Source organism: Nansenia antarctica (assembly GCF_963989245.1).
Source record: "Nansenia antarctica genome assembly, chromosome: 1".
Lineage (NCBI taxonomy): Eukaryota > Metazoa > Chordata > Actinopteri > Argentiniformes > Microstomatidae > Nansenia > Nansenia antarctica.
Window position 1 is genome coordinate 113,687,997 of NC_137674.1, and position 15,540 is coordinate 113,703,536.

At 45.6% G+C, this 15,540-nt stretch overlaps 1 protein-coding gene across 1 annotated transcript; it reads right to left on the minus strand.

Moving 5' to 3' along the window:
• Positions 1-405: 405 nt before the first annotated feature.
• On the minus strand, positions 406-12,922 carry ddx49 (DEAD (Asp-Glu-Ala-Asp) box polypeptide 49). Its single transcript, XM_080542236.1, has 13 exons — positions 12,775-12,922; positions 11,693-11,816; positions 11,369-11,454; positions 11,094-11,215; positions 10,644-10,831; positions 10,227-10,367; positions 8,129-8,204; positions 7,578-7,654; positions 5,703-5,800; positions 5,146-5,220; positions 1,280-1,368; positions 1,057-1,128; positions 406-610 (listed from the first exon to the last, which is right to left on the minus strand). Exons 1-13 carry the CDS (start codon positions 12,887-12,889, stop codon positions 437-439), a joined length of 1,437 nt encoding a protein of 478 aa, XP_080398362.1. The 5' UTR covers positions 12,890-12,922; the 3' UTR covers positions 406-436.
• Between the last annotated feature and the right edge of the window lie 2,618 nt (positions 12,923-15,540).

Genomic DNA, 15,540 nt, shown 5'->3' on the forward strand with positions numbered 1-15,540 from the left:
TGAGAACCACTGGACTACAACATATACTGCAGGAATAACAATTGGCATATTCATCTTTGTGGACAAATACATTTTCACCAGTACCCCCCCCCCCCCCTACGAACCAATGAATATTTCAATGAAGAAAGTATAAACCTCATGGATTTGACATATTTTTACCGTTTGGTGTGATCACGCCAGGAACGAGGACTGTCTTACTTGCCGTGAAGATTAATCAAGAAATTCACCTTGTGATACAATTATTTTAAAACTGAAAAATATCAATAAAGGTTGCTTCCATGTCACAAAATTGAGCAAGTGGTTTTGTAAGAGCAAAATACATTTGTCTTGTCATTTATTTGTAAATGTACACAAAGCTATACATGTTAATACCATAATATTGCACAATAGTAATCAAGTTGCTCATATATACATCACACATATGTACAGCACGGCATTAGGTGGACTTGTCAGCCTGTTTCTTCTGGACGTGTTTCTTCTTCATCACTTTCTTCTTCTTCATGGCCCCCGCCTGCTGCTTCTGGATGGTCTGGATCCGGTCCTTGAACTTCTTCTTCTCACTCCTGATCTTTTCCAGCTCCGCCTTCCTCTTCTGCTCCAGATCAGGATCCTGTTAGGGTTAGAACCACAGCACGGTCAAAGGTCAGGGTCCTAGAGGAGAACCACAGTGAAGCTGTCATGTAGCCTGGGTGCCACTCCTACTAGTTAAGCGTCGACAGCGTAACCGCAAAAAGTGAAAAAAGTTACGGTACATACGGGTTAGGGTTAGGTGCTACATCGACTTGGTACATGCTGGCATGTCTAACCCTAGCACCTAACCCTAGTTTTCCCACATGTACCGTAACATATATATATATATATATGGTAATAGGTAATATATTCCTAAATTTCGTTGTTTGGTACCTGTACTGTAGCAATGACAATAAAGTCCATTCATTCATTCATTCATATATAAAATATACAGTCTCTGAGTGTTGCTACCTGCCTCTCTGGAGAGAATATAACAGTCTGGTTCCATGTGATTCCTCTAGCTGGGATCATAATCACACTTCTTACCTTGCCCTCCAGGATCATCTGCTTCCTCTTGTTGGTCTCCTTCTTGTCATCAAAGTCTGTGGCCTCCAGTTTCTACAGACCAGGAAGAGAGACGCTGTCAGCTGTAGCACGAGGCCAAGTAAGATCAAAGGATAATATGCTAAACATATGCTAAAGAATATGCTAAACAACCACATGTTCCAGTGGGAGTAATCTGCATATTAATGAGGTAAGGTGTTCGTACGATCTCACACTCCCGCCTGGCCACGTTGACCTGGGTGAGGATCTTCAACACCTCCTTCTCCTCCACAGGGAACTCCTTCAGCTTGGCTTCTACACAACAAACAACAACAACAACACCACAGTTAGACAGCTATCAGAGCCTGAACTAGGCAGGGCAGCATTTACATTTACATGTTTGGCATTTAGCAGACGCCTTTATCCAAAGCGACTTACAATCAATACATTTGTCTTAAGTAAGTGAATCATCTATCCATCAGCCATCATAAGAAAAAGTCATCTATGCTGTGACCAGGGGCCATTGGCAGTCATGAAGCTAGAAGAATAATTATTATTTAATTTATTTCTGGTCTGTACAGGGGGGTAGAGGGGATGAAGAGGTCTGTACAGGGGGGTAGAGAGGATGAGGAGGTCTGTACAGGGGGGTAGAGGGGATGAGGAGGTCTGTACATGGGGTAGAGGGGATGAGGAGGTCTGTACAGGGAGGTAGAGGGGATGAGGAGGTCTGTACAGGGGGGTAGAGGGGATGAGGAGGTCTGTACAGGGGGGTAGAGGGGATGAGGAGGTCTGTACAGGGGGGTAGAGGGGATGAGGAGGTCTGTACAGGGGGGTAGAGGGGATGAGGAGGTCTGTACAGGGGGGTAGAGGGGATGAGGAGGTCTGTACAGGGGGGTAGAGGTCTGTACAGGGGGGTAGAGGGGATGACGGGGTCTGTACAGGGGGGTAGAGGGGATGAAGAGGTCTGTACAGGGGGGTAGAGGGGATGAGGAGGTCTGTACAGGGGGGTAGAGGGGATGAGGAGGTCTGTACAGGGGGGTAGAGGGGATGAAGAGGTCTGTACAGGGGGGTAGTGGGGATGAGGAGGTCTGTACAGGGGGGTAGGGGGGATGAGGAGGTCTGTAGAGGGGATGAAGAGGTCTGTACAGGGGGGTAGAGGGGATGAGGAGGTCTGTACAGGGGGGTAGAGGGGATGAGGAGGTCTGTAGAGGGGGGGGGTCTGTAGAGGGGATGAGGAGGTCTGTACAGGGGGGTAGAGGGGATGAGGAGGTCTGTACAGGGGGGTAGAGGGGATGAGGAGGTCTGTACAGGGGGGTAGAGGGGATGAGGAGGTCTGTACAGGGGGGTAGAGGGGATGAGGAGGTCTGTACAGGGGGGTAGAGGGGATGAGGAGGTCTGTACAGGGGGGTAGAGGGGATGAGGAGGTCTGTACAGGGGGGTAGAGGTCTGTACAGGGGGGTAGAGGGGATGAGGAGGTCTGTGCAGGGGGGTAGAGGAGATGAGGAGGTCTGTACAGGGGGGTAGAGGGGATGAGGAGGTCTGTACAGGGGGGTAGAGGGGATGAGGAGGTCTGTACAGGGGGGTAGAGGGGATGAGGAGGTCTGTACATGGGGGTAGAGGAGATGAGGAGGTCTGTACAGGGGGGTAGAGGGGATGAGGAGGTCTGTACAGGGGGGTAGAGGGGATGAGGAGGTCTGTACAGGGGGGTAGAGGAGATGAGGAGGTCTGTACAGGGGGGGTAGAGGGGATGAGGAGGTCTGTACAGGGGGGTAGAGGGGATGAGGAGGTCTGTACAGGGGGGTAGAGGTGATGAAGAGGTCTGTACAGGAGGGTAGAGGGGATGAGGAGGTCTGTACAGGGGGGTAGAGGGGATGAGGAGGTCTGTACAGGAGGGTAGAGGGGATGAGGAGGTCTGTACAGGAGGGTAGAGGGGATGAGGAGGTCTGTACAGGGGGGTAGAGGGGATGAAGAGGTCTGTACAGGGGGGTAGTGGGGATGAAGAGGTCTGTACAGGGGGGTAGAGGGGATGAGGAGGTCTGTACAGGGGGGTAGAGGGGATGAGGAGGTCTGTACAGGGGGGGTAGAGGGGATGAGGAGGTCTGTACAGGGGGGTAGAGGGGATGAGGAGGTCTGTACAGGGGGGTAGAGGGGATGAGGAGGTCTGTACAGGGGGGTAGAGGGGATGAGGAGGTCTGTACAGGGGGGTAGAGGGGATGAGGAGGTCTGTACAGGGGGGTAGAGGGGATGAGGAGGTCTGTACAGGGGGGTAGAGGGGATGAGGAGGTCTGTAGAGGGGATGAGGAGGTCTGTACAGGGGGGTAGAGGAGATGAGGAGGTCTGTACAGGGGGGTAGAGGAGATGAGGAGGTCTGTACAGGGGGGTAGAGGGGATGAGGAGGTCTGTACAGGGGGGTAGAGGGGATGAAGAGGTCTGTACAGGGGGGTAGAGGGGATGAGGAGGTCTGTACAGGGGGGTAGAGGGGATGAGGAGGTCTGTACAGGGGGGTAGAGGTGATGAGGAGGTCTGTACAGGGGGGTAGAGGGGATGAGGAGGTCTGTACAGGGGGGTAGAGGGGATGAGGAGGTCTGTACAGGGGGGTAGTGGGGATGAGGAGGTCTGTACAGGGGGGTAGAGGGGATGAGGAGGTCTGTACAGGGGGGTAGAGGAGATGAGGAGGTCTGTACAGGGGGGTAGAGGGGATGAGGAGGTCTGTACAGGGGGGTAGAGGGGATGAGGAGGTCGTAGGAGGGTAGAGGGGATGAGGAGGTCTGTACAGGGGGGTAGAGGGGATGAGGAGGTCTGTACAGGGGGGTAGAGGGGATGAAGAGGTCTGTACAGGGGGGTAGAGGGGATGAGGAGGTCTGTACAGGGGGGTAGAGGGTATGAGGAGGTCTGTACAGGGGGGTAGAGGGGATGAGGAGGTCTGTACAGGGGGGTAGAGGGGATGAGGAGGTCTGTACAGGGGGGTAGAGGGTATGAGGAGGTCTGTACAGGGGGGTAGAGGGGATGAGGAGGTCTGTACAGGGGGGTAGAGGGGATGAGGAGGTCTGTACAGGGGGGTAGAGGGGATGAGGAGGTCTGTACAGGGGGGTAGAGGGTATGAGGAGGTCTGTACAGGGGGGTAGAGGGGATGAGGAGGTCTGTACAGGGGGGTAGAGGGGATGAGGAGGTCTGTACAGGGGGGTAGAGGGTATGAGGAGGTCTGTACAGGGGGGTAGAGGGGATGAGGAGGTCTGTACAGGGGGGTAGAGGGGATGAGGAGGTCTGTACAGGGGGGTAGAGGGGATGAGGAGGTCTGTACAGGGGGGTAGAGGGGATGAGGAGGTCTGTACAGGGGGGTAGAGGGGATGAGGAGGTCAGTACAGGGGGGTAGAGGGGATGAGGAGGTCTGTACAGGGGGGTAGAGGGGATGAGGAGGTCGTAGGAGGACAGACAGCCGTCTGGTCAGACAAAGTCAGACAAAGTCAGCCTGTCCCACGTCTCGTAAACACTCATCATGGGATGGATTAAAAAATTAGCCCGGTGGCTAAAATATGCTGCCACATTCGTTACCTAGGTAACAACGTCTCAACTGACAATGTTTCACTCTCAAAGCAAACAAAGGGACTTTTGTGGATTTTATTTTTGTGTGGCAGCATTTGTTTTGTTTGTATGGGCAGGAAAACTAGCATAGCCTGTTCAGCCGGCTGGGCCAACGACATCTCACATGGGAATGACTCCACCTGTCAGAAGGCAGATGTAGAGCCACCACAAGAGATTGCTAATACAGCAATTAATTCTGTTCTGTTTAGCATGAAGTCAAGTGCTTGGTGGTGCAGTGTAGGCTAGCTAGTTAGTTAGCTGTGATCGCTACCAGGAATCCTGGACCACTTCCCACTATGATTTACTCCAGGGAGACTGTCCCTGTAATCTCCATTGTAATCTCTAACTGTAATCTCCATTGTAATCTCTAACTGTAATCTCTATTGTAATCTCTAATTCTAAATCACTTTGGATAAACGTGTCTAACGCTAAATGGTGTGAATGTAATTCTGGTAGGAGAAACGTGTGTATATGTATAGTATATATATATATATATATATTTATACTAACGGATCAGCGCCTCGATGGTGTGGACCAGGTGGATGTCGTACTGGGTCACCAGGGTGATGGACACACCGTGCCGCCCTTTAGAGGAGACAAAGAAGGGTTAAAGGTTAAGACTGTTGGCATTCGGTTGATGACGTCAAATGTGACGTTTAGCAATTTCCGGGTCCAAAACAGAAATTCCCTCCACCAGAGTACCAGTGTACTAAAGCACCAGAGTACCAGTGTACTAAAGCACCAGAGTACCAGTGTACTAAAGCACCAGAGTACCAGTGTACTAAAGCACCAGAGTACCAGTGTACTACAGCGGTAGAATGACAGTTCAATAGTTTTTTAGACTGGGATCTATTCATACAACAAGGGACACAGCACTTTCCTGTTTTCCCCATATTGTCAGGGTCTTTGAGCCTCGGAAAAGCGCTTTACAAATATAATGAATTATTATTATTACTGAGGCATTTTGAGGAGAGCGCCTCAGCCAACTTTGGACCCGGAAACACGTCACGACTTAACAACCGAATACAGCAGCAGCCAGTGATGACAGACCCAGAGGTTACTCTCACCTGCTCGTGCGGTCCTGCCGACTCTGTGGATGTAGATCTTTGGCAGACCTGGAGTGTTGTGGTTGATGACCACCTGGACCGTGGGAATGTCCAGACCCCTGACCGCGTTACAATGAAACCACAGATGTTAGAACACAGCTACTGAAGGGGAAGTTCTGGACTGTCGTTTTCCCAAACTGAAGATCTAGTCAAGTCTTTACTAGGTAAGTCTTTACTAGGTAAGTCTTTATTAGGTAAGTCTTTATAGAAGTCTTTATTAGGTAAGTCTTTATAGAAGTCTTTACTAGGTAAGTCTTTATAGAAGTCTTTATTAGGTAAGTCTTTACTAGGTAAGTCTTTATAGAAGTCTTTATTAGGTAAGTCTTTATAGAAGTCTTTATTAGGTAAGTCTTTATTAGGTAAGTCTTTATTAGGTAAGTCTTTATTACCGTATTTTCCGGACTATAAGTCGCGGTTTTTTTCATACTTTGGCTGGTCCTGCGACTTATAGTCAGGTGCGACTTATATATCAATAATTCATAATCTCTGACTGACATGAACTGACATACGGTAATCTCTGACTGACATGAACCAAGGAGTAACTTCCGCTAGCGCCTCATACACGATAGAATAGCCATTATACTTGACAATGTGGACATTAAACACGACAATGTGGACATTAAACATGATGTTATGGACCTTATACACAATGTTATGGACGTTAGAAACGATATTAAAGTCATTTATACCTTCCAGAGGCTATTTAACGTTGCAATGTTGCACCCGCGAGTAGCATTTTGCTACTTCCGGTAGCGCTTCATACGCGATAGAATAGCCATTATACTCGACAATGTGGACATTAAACACGACAATGTGGACATTAAGCACTATATTAAGGACCTTATACACGATATTATGAACGTTTATACACGACATTAAAGTCATTTATTACCTTTTAGAGGCTGTTCAATGTTACATTGTTTGTAGCATCCTACCTACTTCCGTTTTTCACCAAGCTATCTTTTCCCATGGCCTCATACACGATAAATAGTCGTTACACTCGACAATGTGGACATTAAGCACTATATTATCAACGTTATACACGCTATTATGAACGTTACACACGATGTTAAAGTCATTTATTACCTTTTAGAGGCTGTTCAAAGTTTCATTTTTCCTCCGCGACGCCATGTTGTTAGCCCCGCGCTAGCTAGCGGACTTTACACTCGATAATACAAGTATTCCTTAACCTTTCAGAAGAAGTTTCAACGTGAATTATGTCCTTCCTGGGCTTACAAATCCTCTCATGTCTCTTCACAGTGCCAGACTAGAGTCAAGCTCAACAGGGTCTTCTTTCCCCGCTGATTCCGCCAAGCCCGTTCCCTTGAACCATGCGACTTATAGTCCAGTGCGACTTATATGTGGTTTTTTCCTCTTCATGACCCATTTTTGGTCTGCTGCGACTTATACTCGGGTGCGACTTATAGTCCGGAAAATACGGTAGGTAAGTCTTTATTAGGTAAGTCTTTATAGAAGTCTTTATTAGGTAAGTCTTTACTAGGTAAGTCTTTATTAGGTAAGTCTTTATAGAAGTCTTTATTAGGTAAGTCTTTATTAGGTAAGTCTTTATTAGGTAAGTCTTTACTAGGTAAGTCTTTACTAGGTAAGTCTTTATTAGGTAAGTCTTTATAGAAGTCTTTATTAGGTAAGTCTTTATTAGGTAAGTCTTTACTAGGTAAGTCTTTATTAGGTAAGTCTTTATAGAAGTCTTTATTAGGTAAGTCTTTATAGAAGTCTTTATTAGGTAAGTCTTTATTAGGTAAGTCTTTATTAGGTAAGTATTTATTAGGTAAGTCTTTACTAGGTAAGTCTTTACTGGGTAGGTCGACGGTTTACCTGGCAGCGACGTCAGTTGCGATTAAGATCTTGAAGACGCTGGACTTGAACATCGCCAGGTTGGCAAAACGTTGTTTCTGAGAAAGACAAAGAACCACGTCATTTAGTTAACTCCTTCCTGGGACCTGACACAGTCTCTCTAATCCTCATGCTATAGATGTGCTGAGTAGTCAGACTTGCAATTACAACAGGGTTTAACTTCAGTACATAGTACACGTTTCCATAACTACTTAGTATCACGTTCACATGGCTAATATCATCATGTAGGGTACGGGTTGTTACAACATGTCCTGTATAGACTGTTAGGAGACATGCTAACATGCTAATCAGGCCGACCATGGAACTGGTTCTCACAACATCCTGTGATGAGTGGTAAGTTAAGTTAAGTTCGACAAGAACTATCGAACCAAATAACCGACAGTTTGATATGACATGAAGATGTTAAACGCAGAAGTTAAGTAACTAACTTTTATTTTCTTACACCTATTTACCCAGCTGCTAGCCCTTTACTGAGAGAAACCTGAGTGCTGTTATCCCATAAAAAGGTTTACCTGTTTCATCATTGAGTGGAGGCAGATCGTCGGGAAGTTAAATTCTCGCAGCATCATAGTGAGGACCTGGCAACTCCTGTGGGAAGAACGCAGCGCAGCGTCAAACATTTCATTATGTTCAGTCATACCAGTTGATTTTGTCAGAAGCTTTACTGCTGCTAATGTCTGACTGTGACGGCTGTTCTGTCTCTGACATGTGACTCATCTGGATCCCTGATGCTGAAGGTCTGAATGTTTCTAGAAATCTTTTGTCATCATCCTGAACAGTCTGAAGGCCACCCTCTCCTCTCCTGTTTCCTCCTTTATCCAAAGCGCTTTACAACGGCCTCTCATTCACCTATTCCAGTGTTTCCTCTATATGCATTTATTGGTGGCGGGCCGCCACGAATGAATTTCCTCCGCCACTAATTGATTCAGTCCACAATTTTTTTTTTTTTTTAAATACACCTCTGAACATTTTAGCTGATTAAAATATATCTGATCCTAGATCAGCGCTATAATGGATGTTGACTAAAAGTGCACCTAAATCCACGCCCATCTCTCTCTAACCGCTGATCCAAAATCAGATTAATGACATTCAGTTGACGACGTGACACAAGGGCTACTCCTGATTGGTCTAAATGTGAACCGGCATGAGAACCGTGCAGACTCAACCATCCCCGCTACCTTCCGAAATGCTCGGGCGCCTGTGTTTTCTCCTCGCAAATAACGGGCTAAAAGTCACCGGTAGTACCATCTAAAAGATACAAAAAGCTGATCTAGCTAGCTAGGTGCACAAATAAGATATCACGTTAAATAACGAAAAATTAATCGAAAACAGCGACAGATGGATGGATTTTTCAAGAGAAAAGATGTTCCAGACACTTCAAACATTGCTGAAGCTAGCAGTGGCTATGAGCGATACGAAACTGCATGGCTGGGTGTCGTATTGCAGGATTTAAGTTTCTCTCTATATTTCGGGACGAGGAGCCGCATGGCATGGTCGGACCTTCCCAGCGGTGCCCTCGGGAACGAACGGTAAGCCTCGTCGATAGTAACGTAGCAGTGGTCTAGTATGTTAGCTCCTCTGCTGGGGCATGACACCTGTTGTTTGTAATTGGGAATTCTGTTGGTGTGGTTAAAATCGCCGAGCACAATAACTGCTGCGTCGGGATTAGAGTTTTCCACAGAGGAGATGTAGGTAATAAGTTGGGACATTGCAATTGAAATTGCGTTCAAAGTAAAACACACACACACACGCAAATATTGACAGTAGAGCTTGGCTTGATAGTGTATATCCCCACTGTGCTGGGTCGCCTCCACACCTGGCACCACAGGGGCCCGTTAATAAGACTGCTGTCTGTCGATTAGTTCGAAAAAAATGTGTCCAATACAACGTTGTAGTTGTTTAGTACAAATGGGCTATAGCAGCTAGGTAACATTAGTCCTGTATCAGAGGTGTGTTGTTGGGTCTTGTAGCAGGGTTAGCTATAGCAGCTAGGTAACATTAGTCCTGTATCAGAGGTGTGTTGTTGGGTCTTGTACAGTTGCTCAAAATGCAGATAAGAGAAAGTATAGGCTAATATCAAACAACAATCCTAGAGATGACTAACTCAAACGTACGCATAACTAAATAAAAGCAGGCCAACTAACGACAGCTACACGCCCTCAACTGGGAACATAAAGGATAAATGAATTTTGCAATCGAACGTGTCCTACAGCGACAGCTGGTCGTGCAAATCAGGTTCTGGGAAGATTTTTTTCGCTTTTTTTTTTTTTTTGCCATCCTCCCTCTAGTTTGAAATTAGGTCGTTGTTTTGAGCGCGCGTGCACGCGGAAAAAAAAACGCGGACAAACCTATCCGCCACGAATGGAAAAATTCCTGGAGGAAACACTGTATTCACACACACATTCACACACCAATGGCGGCAAGCTACCATGCAAGGCGCCGAACCGCGGATCTGCCAACCTAGCGATCATTAGACGGCGGCTCTACCTGCTGAGACACAGCCGCCCCCGATTTATTATTTACATAAATGTACATAAGAGTGACCGCTAGGTAGCTCCAGGTCGTAACAGTGCTCTGTCTGGTGGCCCTCGGTCCAGAAGGGGTTCTTACTTGCAGGTGTTGGTGAAGATCATGATGGACCAGTCGTCGTGCTCGTCCTGGAACTTCTGGACCAGGTGGACCAGGTAGGCGTCCTTCACCTTCTCTGCTGTCAGGATGAACCTCTGGTCCAGCTCCTCCACGGTCCGAGTCCTGAGAGAGGCGGGACAGAACCGTCACACAAACCTTTACGACAGATTACATTTTGGGCATTTAGCAGACGCCTTATTCCAAAGCAACTTACAATCGATACATTTGACTAAGCAAGTGAATCATCAATTCACCAGTCGTAGCAGGAAGAGTAATCTAGCTCAGGCCCGAGGCCACTGGCAGTCTCAGTGATAGAAGGGGAAAAAAAAACATGTAAGGTAACCATTAGCAGTTAGCTTACTCAGAGACATGTAAGGTAGCAGTTAGCGGTTAGCTTACTCAGACTTGCTCTCGTAGAAGAAGGGTTTGTTCAGGGCGACGGTCTGCAGCTCCTGCAGCGTGTCCGTCAGCGTGGCGGAGAACAGCAGCGTCTGGCGCTTGGCGGGCAGCGCCCCCAGGATGACCTCCAGGTCCTTAGTGAAGTCAGTACACCCCTGCTCCAGCAGCCTGTCTGCCTCATCCATGATCTAACACACACACACACACACACACACACACACACGTTGGTTAGGCTCAAAATCCACTGGTTACAGGGGGCACTTAGGTGGCGTAGCGGGTTAAGTGTTGACCACGTAACAGCAGGGTTCCAGGTTTGATTCCGGGCACATTTATACATCAGAACGCATGCAAATAACAATGATGCAAATGTTTTTTTTTTATAAATCTGAGGACACAGTACAACAGTATTATGCACCATTAACCCCCCCCGTCCCCCTGTCTCATACTCACAAGGAACTGGATCTTCTTGAGGCTGAAGGTGTTGGAGCTCCGGATGTGATCGGCTAGCCTCCCCGGGGTCGCCACGACAACGTGAGGTTTGTTGGACAGCTCCAGGGCCTGTTTGATCATATCTGTTCAGAGAGACACCAGCAGGACATCAGACCACATCCCCAGGACATCAGATCAGGTTGAACAACAACATGGGAGTGTCTGTGTTGGCATAGGGTTAGGGTTAGGGTATAGGGTTAGGGTTAGGGTTAGGGTTAGGGTTAGGGTTACGTTACCCATTCCACCAACGATGATGCAGTCCCGCAAGCCCATCGGTTTCCCCAGGACTCTGAACTGTTCAGCTATCTGGTAAGCCAATTCCCTGCAAAGACAATTACTGTTGTTATATATTAATTACTGTTGTTTTACATTACTGGAGTTCGAGTTATAAATAGAAGACTTTATGAATGGCTTTCTTATTAAGTTGTCACTGTGCTTATGTGAACAAACTCTGGAGGGGGATTGAGATATAGCAACTTTAGATTTCCGTTAGTTTACCAGACACAGGTAGTTATCTAGCTGTCTGTCTGTCTGTGTGTGAGGACTGGAGACTGACTGACCTGGTAGGTGTGAGCACCAGACAGAAGACTCCATATGGATCCTCAGACAGTTTCTGAAGCACCGGGAGCACGAACGCTGCTGTCTTCCCACTGCCCGTCTTGGCACAGCCCAGACAGTCCCGCCCTGACACACATCACATCACAGACCATCACAGACCGTCACAGACCATCACACCACATCACAGACCCTCACAGCCCAGACAGTCCCGACCTGACACACATCACATCACAGACCCTCACAGACCATCACACCACACAACAGACCATCACAGCCCAGACAGTCCCGACCTGACACACATCACATCACAGACCATCACATCACATCACACACCACATCACAGACCATCACATCACATCACAGACCATCACATCACAGACCATCACATCACATCACAGACCATCACATCACATCACAGACCATCACATCACAGACCATCACATCACATCACAGACCATCACATCACAGACCATCACACACCACATCACATCACATCACATCACAGACCATCACAGACCAGGACATCAGCAGTGAATCTCTACCGAGCCCCCGTCTGTGGTATACATATCCATGACACAACAATAAGGTTCAGAAAGAGCGAGCAGGCGACCTACCTCGACCTGACACATGTAACATTCATGACATTATGAATATGTTTAATTACCAATATAATTTAAGTTACATTTTATGACAGGCACAGGTTGGGACATCTTAATAATAACAATGCCTCGCAGGAGAGGAGGTCCTTGATTGGACACCTGTAGTTGCCATGGTAACAGAGTGACAGTTTGGTTTTACTGATCCGATAGAGGACGGTGTCAAAAGAGATACAATAAAGAGTTGAAGACGTGTGGCTCCTCCGTGGTCCTGCAATTTATTTATATAAAGCACAGATATTTCAACACACATCACATCACAGACCAGGACATCAGTAGTGAATCTCTCTAGCCCTCAGTTACTCCAGGGGGAATGTCCCTGTAATTCGTAATTGTAAATCGCTTTGGATTAAAAGCGTCTGCTAAATGACCAAATTATTAATTAAATGAATTAAAGAGCGAGCAGGATCGGAGGATCGGAGCCTTACCTTCCAGGATCGGAGGCAGACAGTTCTCCTGGATCGGGGTGGGTCTGCTGATGCCCATCTGGTGACACTGGTGGATCAGCCAGGAGGACAGCCCGAGAGAAGAGAAATCCGACATCTTTATTATATATTATTAAAAATGTATAAAAACTATATTATTCTCTGGAACACAAGAGAAGACAGCCCTCGTGGTGATTCATAACAGGCGCCTTTTGTTGACGTCACTGAACTAGCATACGACGTCTGTCGCATACGAATGACGCGACTGGTCCATTCTTTGACTTGACTGATATGAACCAACATGATTGAATGTTGAATGTTTTCCATATCAGACTAACTATTACTGTACATCTTCAGCTTGTTGTTGTTTAGGGATAACTATCCGTATTTACACAAATATATTCAAAACAACAGAGAGACATTTTGAATACAAATGTTAATTTGTATTCAAGTTGGTTGTTTTCACAGATTATTTGTTTATTTACATTATCAGTTTTCTATTGTTGGTAAATATGTAAATACGTAAATAAATTTGATTTAATTTTAAAAATATTATATTAATATTGAAGTCAACTGCAGATTATTAATTATTAATCTCTGAGTATTGGAGAAGGGGTAGGATTAAATAAGCTTATGCTTCTTCCTACTCCTTTTCGGACATGTTAAGTTAATAGTGTTTTTTGTTTGTTTTGTTTTGTTTTTTCTTGTTTTTGTTTTGTTTTTTTGTTGTTATAACTATTTCTTTTTTCACATGTTCGAAATAAAGCTTTCATTCATTAATTGATTATTCATTCGCCAATCGTAGCCAATTAGCAATAATGTATGTGCATAAATTGACTTGAGTTACGTTTCTCCAGCCCTGTTCCTCCGTTGTTTAAACTAACATGGTGTATTATTCCAAACTCCGATTTGACCCCCCTCTCAACACCTGACTCACTGCTCTAACCCAGCCAGATGCACTGCACTTTATAAGATGTAAACATTGTCTATGATTTTGTCTTGTGGTTGTGTGTGTACATTGTCCATAGTGATAGTCATGTGTGATGTGTATGTTTGATGTATTTGACACTGTTGCTGTATTGAGTTTTTCCATCTGTACCGACAACAAATTCCACCGACCTTGGTGGTGTGGTCATTAAACCATTCATTCATTCATCCATCCATTCATTCATTCATTCATTCATTGATGTTGTAATCTACCTTGAGCAGTTATTTCATGATCGATTGCACTTGGGTGAGCCAAGTATTCTTGTCATTGAGTTCTTCTACCAAGCGATGTTTGTTCAGGGTTGGTTCGTTTTATATATCGCACTATTTGCTCTTTATCTTCATCTGTTGGTGTGCAAGGTGCAACACTTGTGCCTCCAACTATTCCAACCATCCCCTGTGAACCAAGTCAACCAAGTCATTCATCTAATGGCTGTTTTTTTGCAACTCTGCTTCACCCAAATAACAGTTTCTGTATGTACCAGTGCTCTTCCTCTCTATATTGTCATGAGATACTGTAGTCTTGTATGTTACCAAATTCCTTTAATGGTAAAAAAAATAAAAAAAATAATAATGATACATTCTTGGCGTACTATGCTGTCATATTTTTCATCATAATTCACATACATCTGGAGATGGACGTCAGCCAACCCCTCGCCTCTCAGGCAGCCCACACCACCCACACTTTCTTAGGGCCATACTGTATATATTTATATATATATATGTTTCAATGGTGCTGTGAAGCCTCAACATCGTTCCTGTCTTTGTAAACGTAGCGCTGCACAGCTTTGAAGCTGATAATGAATACTCATAACGTTTAATGGTGTTATAAGAGACAAATGACTGTTTCATCCACTTTCCTCCAGTGCTTTTATTACCTCCTATCAATTCATGGCATATTCCAGCATTTATCTTGCATAGCACAATTATGTATGGGATCTTTTCCTCCCTATGGCATCAGCAATCGATACGGTACGGCACTATATGATGTTCCAGTATCTGTGGTAGAGAATGGAGAGGCTGGCCTGTATTCTCCCAGTAGAAGCAGGACACAGCAGGCCTAGTTCAGCTATGGCCTTGTAGCACATTGAGGTCAGGTCAGAGAGGCTGGGTTGAAGAGAGAGAGAGAGAGAGAGAGAGAGAGAGAGAGAGAGAGAGAGAGAGAGAGAGAGAGAGAGAGAGAGAGAGAGAGAGAGAGAGAGAGACAGACAGAGAGAGAGAGATATATATAGAGAGAGAGACAGAGAGACACAGAGATATATATATATATATATATATATATATATATATATATATATATATAGAGAGAGAGATATATAGAGAGAGAATTATGCATGCAGCAGAAAGATATAGCCTTCTTCTCGCTCGGGAGATTGACCTGGACCAGAAAGAGGGGGTTCATTTCTGTTGTGCTGTATGGAGCAGAGTTGTGTTACATACATGGATGTATTCCCTGCTGACTTCTGCACAGCACAGAAAATCACTCATCTGAATATTTCTCTGTAACAGGCCAGTGCACAACATGATTAGTGCACATGAGCTAGAATATAGAATATAGACTCTCTACGTTCTTGCTTTATATAAGGTCCCACTGAGGTATTTCTACTTTATTGATGTTTGGTGACATCCCTTTGGGAAGTTGCCCCTCCAAGACCAACACACAACACTAATTAATTAAGTAGATTAAATGCTTATGCTATATTTTTCCATCGTGTTTTGAAACGCCATTTCACAATTGAAAGTGGTTGCAGCAGTTAAAAGCATCTATTTTTTATATCAAAC